The following is a 12,350-nucleotide window of genomic DNA, read 5'->3' on the forward strand; positions in this document are numbered from 1 at the left end:
TTACTCCATTGTAGATTTAACTGGCAATACTCTGACAATTTGCATAAGACTGACACAATTACCGAAACGTATTCCTCAAGTATCACTGCGGTGAGCCGAAATGTCTGTGGTGATGGTGGTGATGGCCAATTCCTTAAATAGGCAGCAGAATTGTACAGATTCACAAACGTCCCCAGTAACGAGTTACCAAGTGAATGACGCACCATATGAGACCACCCATCCACCAGAATATAAAAAGCACAGCGGGCACAGCGCAGATCTCACTGCAAAGAGAGGACGGGGTGCTGCGCATTCCCAATACCGACGTCCTGTCACGCACACATCAGCGCCGTTCTGGCTGATACGAGCAAACAGCATGGAGGTGAACACAACTGAACAGCCACTTCTTTCAGTTGATGGCACCGAGACGCTCTCCTGTTGCGACTATCATCCTGAAGGCGACGCAACAGCTGAAGCGCACTCGCATTGCCTGCGAGCCAAAGCTGCGGTGAATCGCGCATCGTCCTCGACGAGTCTGCAGGTTCCAGACGCTCATTTGCACAAGCTCCCCATCATAAAAACGGAAACATCACACTGGAGACATCCAGAAAAAAAGACACGGGTGGTGAGGTCGTCCAGCACTGGAAACCGACACTCGTCGTCTGAACGTAACTCGCGGCGATCTCTGGACCCCTTCTCCGCGTCTCAGCTCCATCAAACAAAGCTTATGAGATATGAGAGTAAAAACGACGATCTGGTCACCATTAAGCCCAGTCATTACCGGCGCCTAGTTGTTCTCGGCGCACCCAGAGTGGGTAAAACGGCAGTCATCCGGCGTTTCTTGGGTGATGGATTCGAGGACCTTTACGAGCCAACGACAGAAGACTTTCATAGCAAACTGTACCACATCCGAGGAGAGAGATATCAGCTAGATATCCTGGACGCGTCCAAAGAAAGAGACTTTCCTGCCAAACGAAGACTTTCTATTCTGACAGGTCAGTACAATCTTAAAGGAATATTCCGGGTTCAGTACAAGTTAAGCTCAATCAACAGCATTTGTGGCATAATATTGATTACCAATCACTAGCAAAAAATTTTTCTATTTGACCCTCCTTTTCTTTAAAAATATGGCAAAAATATGAGACACTTACAATGGAAGTCAATGCGGCCAACCCGTAAATGTTAAAATACACACTGTTTCAAAAGTATAGCCACAAGACGTAAACAATATGTGTGTAAACATGATTTTAGTGTGATAAAATCACATACATTTCAGTGTAAAGTTATGGTCAATTTTATAACTTTGGTGTCATGGCGACGTAGCTAACGCTAAACGCTAAAACAACCATAAAAATGACGATTTAAACACCTTTACAGCTCAAATAACACATGAGTTTTAACAGAAGATTTAATGTAAGTGCTTTTATAAAATTATAAGCTTCACATTTCTGCCTTTAAACCCTCCAAAAAATGGCCCCGTTCACTTCCATTGTACGAGCTTCGATTTTTTTAAGAAAAGGAGGGACGAGTCGAAATTATTTTGGTCATTTCAATTCCTTCATATGTCAACCAAGAATGAAAAAGTTCTTATTTGGTGCATTTTATTTCAACAGGTGACATATTCCTCCTCGTGTTCAGCGTGACCGACAGAGAGTCTTTCGATGAGGTGTGCTCGTTACGTGAGGAGGTTTTCGCTGCCAAATCCAAGCTGAAGAAATCCAAAGAAAACAGACAGCTGCCTATTATAATATGCGGCAATAAATCTGATTTCAATTCCTTGAGAGCTGTGCACCAGTCCGATGTCCGCCAGTGTCTCGGGGAGGACAGTGTCCTCTTTGAGGTGTCCGCTAAAGACTGCACGAAACTGGAGGAGATGTTCGAGGCTCTGGTGGTGCTGGGGGGGCTCCCAACAGAAACCAGACCCTCTCTCCACCGAGACATCTCCATTCACACGTATGAAGCGCTGAGCAATAGAAAGAGAAACAAAAGAGCCATTGGGCCGCTGGCCATAAGTGAGCCGTGTGGGGCTGTGCACCCGCTCGCCCGCAGACCGAGTTTTAATAGTGATCTGCGGCGCGTGATGGGGCCCACCACCCCGAAACGAAGTACGCCTATTGAGAGGTGTCAAATACAGTAAGAGTAACACTAGTGACTCTGTTTCAAACCCATGAATAATATTTATTCAAGTATGTAAGAATTATCATATTCTATAAGTTCTTGGCTGGACCAAAGGACAGACTCTATGACAATGTATTTGTGAAATGTCTTTAAAAGTATTCTAATGTAAGCGAGTTAAGCGTGGTTCCTTGATGTTGAGTGCATTACCTCAAATATGTTTCCACGTACATTTGAATTCTAATACAGACATCAAAGACGCAGTGACACGCCATGTTTTTCATAATACTGAGTGGGACACTTTTGTTTCTATGTTTTATGACAGACAACAATAAAAGACCCACTGTGCTTTACAAAGAATGAGTTCTGTTTTTTTCTTCTAACAATAAATAGACATGTTCAGGGGTGAAGCAACAATTAGGGGAGAGCAGGGCACAAACCAACACTTTTTGGTTTTCTTAAGTTTGTGTAAATGCACTTGGGGTTCAAAGTATTTTTCTTTTTTCACATTCATTTTAAAAATTTCTGCTACAAATATGTGGTCTTATTTCGTGAATAGAGCATATACTTTTTTGCCATCTACCTGGAAAAATGGAAAGTGAAATGTTTCAACAGAGGGGCACATTGTAACATGACCATATGACAGCTAAAAAAACCCTCTAACAGCTGTATCTAAATAAAATATCTAGAAGATAAACTTAAAGGGATAGTTCACCCAAAACTGAAAATTCTCACATTGACTCACCCTCATGCCATCCCAGATTTGGATGACTTTTTTCTGCAGAACATAAATTAAGATTTTTATAAGAATATTTCAGCTCTGTAGGTCCATACAATGCAAGTGAATGGTGACCAGAACTCAGAAGGTCCAAAAAGCACATAAAAGCAGCATAAAAGTAATCCATATAACTCCAGTGGTTATATCCATGTCTTCTGAATCAATATGACAGGTATGGGTCAATATTTAGATCAATATTTAAGTCCTTTTTTACTATAAATCTTCACATTTGACCAGCCCCAACCAGTATGTGGTTGAATGTGAAAGTGAAGATTTGCAAGTGAAAAAGGACTTAAATATTTTCTCACCAACACCTATCATATCGCTTCAGAAGACATTGTTTAAACCACTGGATTACTTGGATTAGTTTTATACTGCCTTTTGACCTTCAAAGTTCTGGTCACCATTCACTTGTATTGTATGGACCTACAGAGCTGAGAGATTCTTCTAAAAATCTTCGTTTGTGTTTTGCAGAAGAAAGAACGTCATACAAATCTGGTATGGCATGAGGGTGATTAAATGATGAGAGAGTTATCATTTCTGGGTGAACTATTCCTTTAAATATTATAATTATATAAATATTTTTATATTGTGGTTGTGGTTTGGATGTGACGTTCTTTATTTATTTTCCTCAAGGACCTCATTTGCTTTAGCTCACTCAGGAGAAAGAAAAAGTTCCAAAAGTTTCCATTTGATAAACTAGGCCTTCAAGCTTTAAGAACGAATTTATGAAACTCTGATACGTTTTGTAATGTGTTCGGCCCAGATTTCAGATCGTTCTTACTCCCCTGCGCATGTCTTTTAAGGACAAACCATTGCACATACGGTAGACCCTATATGGATGAACAACGAGAAGAAAGTAGTGGGTGGTGAAGGCATATTTCTCATCTTCTGCAATGTCTTGAATCATCATTGCTGTGCTGGCGTACAGTCCTGTCTATTAGTTAGAAACAGCGCCCACTCTCTCATAGGTGTCAGTGTCTCACAATAAAACCGTGCTTTGCATAATAGAAATTATACAACATGTTATATCGCTATAGGAAGAGATGAATTCCCCCCAGACTTGAAATATGCAAATAACATGCAGCTTAGAAAGACCTAGCTACTTACAGCACAAAAGATTTACTGCATGCACAAAACAGACACAATACCTTTAGGGGTACAACAGCTTGTCACTGGGGCAGTACCCTCAAAAGGTACACCCACTGTATCCTTTATATGTTATTCAGAATGTATTTGTACCTTAACTGTCCTGAAAGGGCATATATTATTACCCTAAGTGTCTTATGTGTCCCTAAAAGTTACATATTAGTACCTTAAGGTGTAAAGAATGTACAGTGGGTGTGCCTTGGAGGGTACTGCCCCAGTGACGAGCTATTGTACCCTTAAAGTACAATTTTTGCACTTTTTGTCTGACAGTGTATTTAAAGTAAAGTACTGGTGGTTGCAGCACAAGAGATTGCATAAAGAGCAAGATGAATGATTCATGTTTCTTCAGTGACCTCCTTCCCACAGTGTATGTGGGTGTTTTGGAGAAGAGTAACTTCAAATGGCAAATGTAATGAGAAATCAGATGCCACTCAAGACAACAAAACCCTAAGAATACAGTACACACTACATTTCATAAATCAAGAGAAGACAATCATCAGGGGTCGGTGTGCATGTCTTGTCAGAGTTTTCTGGGCAAAATTTGAAAATATTGCTGTAACTTTTTACACATTTTTGATGTGTCTGACAGCACAGAGATAAAGGGACCGTTTTGATTCTAATTTGATGGTGAAATTCTATAATATGTCAAGTTTACATAAACCATAATTCTGTGAAGGCTTTTGAGCCCTGAACATCTGTAAATAAATATTAGATGTGTGTGTGTAACGGGGAGTTTTTTTGAACAACACCTGGTCAGTTATAACATTAAATAACCACAGCCAAAAGAAGAAAAAAGCATGTCCATAGTCCAAAATTAAACATTTCTCTGCTCCACAGGGAAGAGTCTGTCTCATTCTTACTTTATTGTTCATTTGCTTTAAAATGACTTTATTTGAACTTTCTCTGATGTAAAGTGTTATCTGTCCCTCTGAATGTCTGTCTCTCTGCTGGTGCACCATGTCCTCATGATGCCGCTGCTTTGGAGAAACATCTCTAGTTCTAGCAGCAGTGTGGGTAAGATGCTGTCCAGTAAAGCCAAGCCTTCCCAGGAACACAGCAAACCACTGCAACATCAAGATCAAGGGGGGATTTATGGGTAGCTGAAAATGTAATGCATAATCACACTTGGGTTGTATAAATTGTAAGAATTTACAGAAAATATTAAAGATATAACAACGTCACCTGTCATCAAGAATAAGAAGTCCCGGGGGGCCTGGGTAGCTTAGCGAGTAAAGACGCTGACTATCACTCCTGGAGTCGTGAGTTGGAATCCAAGGTGTGCTGAGTGACTCCAGCCTGGACTCTGAAGCAACCAAATTGGCCCGGTTGCTAGGGAGGGTAGAGTCACATGGGGTAAACCTCCTCATGGTCGCGATTAGTGGTTCTTGCTCTCAATGGGGCACGTGGTAAGTTGTGCGTAGTTCGCGGAGAGTAGCATGAGCCTCCACGTGCTGTGAGTCTCCGCAGTGTCATGCACAGCGAGCCACGTGATAAGATGCGCGGATTGACTGTCTCAGAAGCGGAGGCAACTGAGACTTGTCCTCCGCCACCCGGATTGAGGTGAGTAACCGTGTCACCATGAGGACCTACTAAGTAGTGGGAATTGGGCATTCCAAATTGGGAGAAAAGGGGATACAAATAAATAAATAAATAAAAATAAATAAATAAAAAAGAATAAGAAGTCCTGCTGCTTGCAATTCCTGAATGTTATCTGACAGCCCAAAAATTTAATGGAGGTCTGCTTCTGGATTGAATTGTTGCTCCCAGTGCTACACAGTTTAACAAAAACAAAACAAAAAAATGGTTAGACATCAGTCACCAACGTCATGTAAAAATGCATTAGGGTGAATCTCAAAAGAACATGTCCAGATCATATTTAAACAAAGTAATAATAACAATTATTATTATTTTGATGTATATATTGCATAAAGAAAATGAAGCCTATTGTAATACCATTTGCATCGTGACATTATTTTCATGACAACTAAGCACATTTCCCCTTAAAAATTACCATTACCACAATGTGCCTAGATGTTATACTTTTGAGTATTTGTGTAATTCCCATTTTTCTCTATGGTGATTTTCAGTAGGTTCTCATAACGGTAATAAAGTATTTTTTTACAGTAATACAATAAAAGTAAAACTGTAATACATTGATTTTTAAAATGTAAATCATCGTAAAATATAGTAATCATAATATATATTTAACTTAAATAATACATAATTTTTTTTAATTACCGTAATAGTTGGGGTGGAAAATGTGATTGTCATGAAAATAATGTCTGATGCAATAATGCAAAAAATCTTAATGATTTAAATTAAGATTTTTTGCATTATTGCATCAGACATTATTTTCATGACAATCACATTGTCTGCTCGGATGCAGACTGTAGAACCAGATGTTTGGATACGACGGGTTCAGCATCAAGGTCATGGATAATGCTGACGAATACAGCTCGATCATCATGGCTCGATCATCAAAAAAAAAAAAAAAAAAAAAAAAAAAAAAAAAAATATATATATATATATATATATATATATATATATATATTTATTTTTTTTCCCTTTTGATTTTCGGGTGAGCTAGGGACCCAGACATTATATTGGCCTGTTCGTGAGATTTCCCTATTTGTCCTAAAAAAAATAAATAAATAAAAATAAATAAATTTGGACTACAAATCTATTGCTCTTACAGGCTATGATGATCGAGCTGTATTCGTCAGCATGTTCCATGACCTTGTTGCTGAACCCCTCGTATCCAAACATCTGGTTCTAAAGTCTGGGTCTGAGCTTCCTTCTGAGCTCCTTCCACTGCTCGTGGCACAAAGCATCCATGTGCCCCTAACAGATGGTAGGTACATTTAAAAAAATATGAAATCTTATATAAATCTCTCATCAAAAAGCATTTCCATCTGCAGAACTGCTGCTCACTGTATGTTTTTTGTTTTTGGCACCATTCGGAGAGTTCATGAGAGAGGTCAACAGAGAATGGCCAGACTGGTTTGAACTGACAAAGTCTATGGTAACTCAGATAACTGCTCTGTACAATTGTGGTGAGAAGAATATCATCTCAAAATGCTATTCTGAGATGCAGGTTGGAACTGTTTTGGTGCACGAGGGGGACCTACACAATATTAGGCAGGTGGTTTTAATGTTGTGGCTGATCAGTTTATGTATATATATATATATATATATATATATGTGTGTGTGTGTGTGTGTGTGTGTGTGTGTGTGTGTGTGTGTAGTTACCAGATTAGTGCATACAGTATGTGTATTAATGTACTGCTGGCCCATCCAGTAACCGATATTGTGTTCACTGACAGCTTTCTACAATAAATACACCAGAAGCTAATCAAAAACATTTACAAATACATATGGGAAAATGTATATCCTAGGTCCTGTAACTGGTCATCATTTCTGGTCACATTCAATCAAGTTTTTTACCATTTTTAATCCCCTTTTTGCCCTCAGAATCACAAGTTCATGTGGTTGTGACAACTGAATTTTTACATGTACAAATAGTCTCATGAAAATGACATGGCTGTGGCCACATTTTTGCAACATGAAATTACATTCAGTTCCTTACACTTATCGACACAGTTCTAAGGTGAAATATCCACTGCATGGCACTAAAAGAGATTTGTGCTGTTCTCCCAAAAAGATTAGGTGTTTAAGGTTTACGCATTATACATTATTAAATGAAGAAAACCGATCTCCCAATCCTAAACCTTAAACCTGCTTCCATCAGTGTTATAAAAGCAAATGTGATATTAAAAACACAGTTGCTGAAGCCACTACGTCATTTTGTGGTGCTTCTGTACTCACGTGTCGAATGGCGTGCTCTTGAGGATTCATACCCCGGTCCTTTGCATCACAAGTAGTGCAAAGCTCTATCAGTTGAGCTACCACACAACTCACACTTGAATAAGCTTGTAAAAGTAGTTGATTATGTAATGCAAACATTAACATGCATTTTCTTACAAGTCATGTGCTATAATAAAAGTGTTTAGAAGTCATAAGACAGCATTGTGTGAGGAACAAAGTGAAAATTAAGTGTTTATGTACTGATAATCAGCTGTTTCACTCGTGATTTATGTAGAAGTCAATAAAAGTAATTGTGATTTTAGTACCTCTAGTGTTCATTTCACCAGGAAACTGCTGTGATATGTAAAATGAGCCATGAAAAAAATCATTTTGCAAAAGTATAGTAACGTGATTCTGAGACCAGGTTTCTCAATTAATATAGATCATAAAAACGGCATGCAGAATAATTATAGATATTGATTATTTAGCATGCCACACTGCAGGAAACTGCTCGAAATTTCATGTCAATTAACCATTTATGCATTTGGCAGACATTTCAATTCAATGCAACTTACAGTGCATTCAAGGTAAATATTTTATCAGTATATGTGTTCCCTGGGACTCAAAATTTTGTCATTAATTCAAACTCATGTTGTCTCAAACTCCTGTCTTTTTTTCATGGGAACACGGTGTCAGGATTGTATGTGTTTTTGTTCCATGCCATGTTTTGTTCCTGTCATGTGATCTTGTCATGTGGTCCCCTGGTTATGTGATTTCATGTTTTCCCTCCATGTTCATGTGTCTTGTTTTCATTGGTTTATTGTCTAGTTATCTTGTTATCAGTTCTGTCTTTTCATTGATTAACTTGTTTGTCTTGTTACACTTGTCCATGTTTTTAAGCCTCATGTTTGCCATTGTCTGTGGTCAGGTATTGTGTGTATGTAACCTTGTTGAATGTAACTTGGTTGTCAAGTCAAGTCAAGTCAAGTCAAGTCAAGTCAAGTCAAGCTTATGCCAAGTTTGTGTTTCATTCATGTTTGTAGTTAGGGTTTTGGATATCACGAGTTGGAATAAATTTGCTCTTGGGTTCTTTATGTCATTGTCTTTATCATTGCCAGTGCCAGCAACATCGTTACACACAGTAGGAGATTTATTTATTTTAAGAATCTTCACGCAGCTCTTTTCCATATAACAACAGTTCACAGTGGCCACGACAGTCAAGCTTAAAACAAATCAGAGTTGTTATTTACAGATAATCTTCACCTCTGCAGAAGCTCTCAAAACTCATTCAAGTTTCCATTCTGATTAAAAAAAAATGGCTCCTTGCCACATTGTCGCCATGTTTGATGCCACTGACAATGGTTCATAGTGACCACGGCAGCCAAGTACCATGTTTGATGACAACTAATCCGGGATTGCGTTCAGATAAAAAAAATTGTGCCTTGTCACATTGTGCCATGTTTAACGCCATTTATGATGGTTCTTCGTGACCACAGCTGTCCAGTGCCACGTTTGACCCCACTGATACTATACAAATTTTTCTTCCCAATTTGGAATGCCCAATGCGTTCTAAGTCCTCGTGGTGGCTTAGTGACTGGAGGATGAATCTCAGTTGCCTCCGCATCTGAGACCGTCAATCCGCGCATCTTATCACGTGACTTGAGCGCGTTACCGCGGAGACATAGAGCGTATGGAGGCTTCATGCTATTCTCCGCGGCATCCACGCAGGACTTACCATGTTCCCCACCAAGAATGAGAACCACATTATAGCGACCACGAGGAGGTTACCCCATGTGACTCTACCCTCACTATCAACCGGGCCAATTTGGTTGCTTAGGAGACCTGGCTGGAGTCACTCAGCACGCCCTTATCCAAACTCATTTGAGATTACGAAAAAAAATTGCGCCTTGTCAAGATGTGCCAGGGTTGATGCCATTGATGCTCTCAAAACTAATTGGAGATCGAGTTCAGATTCAAAAATGCAGCCTTGTCACGTTGTGCCAAGTTTCATGCATTGACGCTCTCAAAACTTATTCAGGATCGTATTTAGATTACAAAAAGGGCCATTGAGGACAACATTGATGACCACTTATAATGACTAAGCCTGTTAGGTGCCATTTTTTTACAACACTGACCCTCTCAAAATGCATTAGAGATCAAGTTCATATAAAAAAATAAAAAAAAGAATTCACAATGTAACATTGTGCCATGATTAATGCCTTTGACACTCTTAAAACTCATTCAAGATCACATAAAAAAATGGTGCCATGTCACATTGTGCCATGTTTGACACCTTTGACAACCATTTATAGTGACCACTGCTGTTAAGTACCATGTTTGACGCCACTGATGCTCCCAAAACTCAATCGAGATGGCCTTCAGATTAAAAAGTTTTGTGCCTTGTCACATTGTGCCATGTTTGATGCCACTGACGCACTTAAGACTCATTCGAGATCATGTTCAGATTTTTTTAAAAAGTGCCTTGTCATGATGTGCCATGTTTGACACCACTGACACACTCAAAACACCTTCAAGATCGCCTTCAGGTTTAAAAAAAAAAAAAAGCACTTTGTTGTGATGTGCCATGTTTGAAGCCTTTGACGCTCTCAAATCTCATTCAAAATCTTGTTCAAATTCACAAGTAGAGCCTTGTCACATTTAGCCATTTTTGAAAAATAGTTGTGCCATGTTTGATGCTATTGATACTCTCAAAACTCATTGGAAATTGTATTCTGATTCAAAAATGGTTCCTTATCACAACCATATTTGACACCATTGATGCGTTCAAAATACAAAATACAAAAATGGTGCCATATCGCATCGTGCTATGTTTGACACCATGATTATACAGGACAGCAAATGAGATTTGAGAGCTTTGGCAGAGGGATGATTTTCTGCAAACAGATACATATTTTGGTTCCTCACATGCAGTTATCGTATGGCTTCAGAAGACTTGGAATATAGTACTTATAAATTGTTTTGGAATATAAATCGTATTGCCTATTTTTATGGTGATGTTTTACTATTTATCTTTTGTATTTTTAGGAGTTTGCCAGTCGTACAGTCCTGTGAAGATTCTGTTTTTAGAAGTTATCTCTCTGCTCCAAGGAAAAATAACAGCACATGCATTTTGAATTGACAGGGCAGGGTTAGTAAATATTGACAGAATATCGAGTGAATAGTCATGTAGCTATACATTGCTGACCTGACCTTGGGTTGCACTAAAGTCTGTGTCTCTTTCTGCAGACATTCTGTCATGATAGCATGGTTTTGGCTCTGAGGAATATAGGCTATTTGTTGAAGTTGCAGTAGGAGCATTGTTTCAAGCAATAGGGCCACTACAGAAATGTAGTGATGGGAAGTTCTTTTCACAAAACTGGTTCTTTCGGACTTCCCATCACTACATTTCTGTAGTGGCCCTATTGCTTGAAACAATGCTCCTACTGCAACTTCAACAAATAGCCTATATTCCTCGGAGCCAAAACCATGCTATCATGACAGAATGTCTGCAGAAAGAGACATAGACTTCAGTGCAACCCAAGGTCAGGTCTCGCGGTCGGTCAGTGTGTAGTGCAATGTATAGCTACATGACTATTCACTCACATACACTATATTGCCAAAAGTATTCGCTCATCTGCCTTTAGATGCATATGAACTTAAGTGACATCCCATTCTTAATCCATAGGGTTTAATATGACGTCGGCCCACCCTTTGCAGCTATAACAGCTTCAACTCTTCTGGGAAGGCTTTCCACAAGGTTTAGGAGTGTGTTTATGGGAATTTTTGACCATTCTTCCAGAAGCGCATTTGTGAGGTCAGACACTGATGTTGGACGAGAAGGCCTGGCTCGCAGTCTTCGCTCTAATTCATCCCAAAGGTGCTCTATCGGGTTGAGGTCAGGACTCTGTGCAGGCCAGTCAAGTTCTTCCACACCAAACTCGCTCATCCATGTCTTTATGGACCTTGCTTTGTGCACTGGTGCGCAGTCATGTTGGAACAAGAAGGGGCCATCCCCAAACTGTTCCCACAAAGTTGGGTGCATGGAATTGTCCAAAATCTCTTGGTATGCTGAAGCATTCAGAGTTCCTTTCACTGGAACTATGGGGCCAAGCCCAGCTCCTGAAAAACAACCCCACACCATAATCCCCCCTCCACCAAACTTCACAGTTGGCACAATGCAGTCAGACAAGTACCGTTCTCCTGGCAACCGCCAAACCCAGACTCGTCCATCAGATTGCCAGATGGAGAAGCGTGATTTGTCACTCCAGAGAATGCGTCTCCACTGCTCTAGAGTCCAGTGGTGGCGTGCTTTACACCACTGCATCCGACGCTTTGCATTGCACTTGGTGATGTATGGCTTGGATGCAGCTGCTCGGCCATGGAAACCCATTCCATGAAGCTCTCTACGCACTGTTCTTGAGCTAATCTGAAGGCCACATGAACTTTGGAGGTCTGTAGCAATTGACTCTGCAGAAAGTTGGCGACCTCTACGCACTATGCGCCTCAGCATCCGCTGACCCCGCTC

General features: G+C 39.9%; 1 protein-coding gene across 1 annotated transcript; it reads left to right on the forward strand.

Moving 5' to 3' along the window:
- The first annotated feature begins 293 nt into the window (after positions 1-293).
- On the forward strand, positions 294-2,387 carry LOC127449790 (GTP-binding protein Rhes-like). The gene is made up of 2 exons (XM_051713343.1): positions 294-974; positions 1,593-2,387. Exons 1-2 carry the CDS (start codon positions 356-358, stop codon positions 2,114-2,116), a joined length of 1,143 nt encoding a protein of 380 aa, XP_051569303.1. The 5' UTR covers positions 294-355; the 3' UTR covers positions 2,117-2,387.
- The last annotated feature ends 9,963 nt before the right edge of the window (positions 2,388-12,350 follow it).

This window comes from Myxocyprinus asiaticus, chromosome 13 (assembly GCF_019703515.2).
Source record: "Myxocyprinus asiaticus isolate MX2 ecotype Aquarium Trade chromosome 13, UBuf_Myxa_2, whole genome shotgun sequence".
NCBI classification, from domain to species: Eukaryota; Metazoa; Chordata; class Actinopteri; order Cypriniformes; family Catostomidae; genus Myxocyprinus; species Myxocyprinus asiaticus.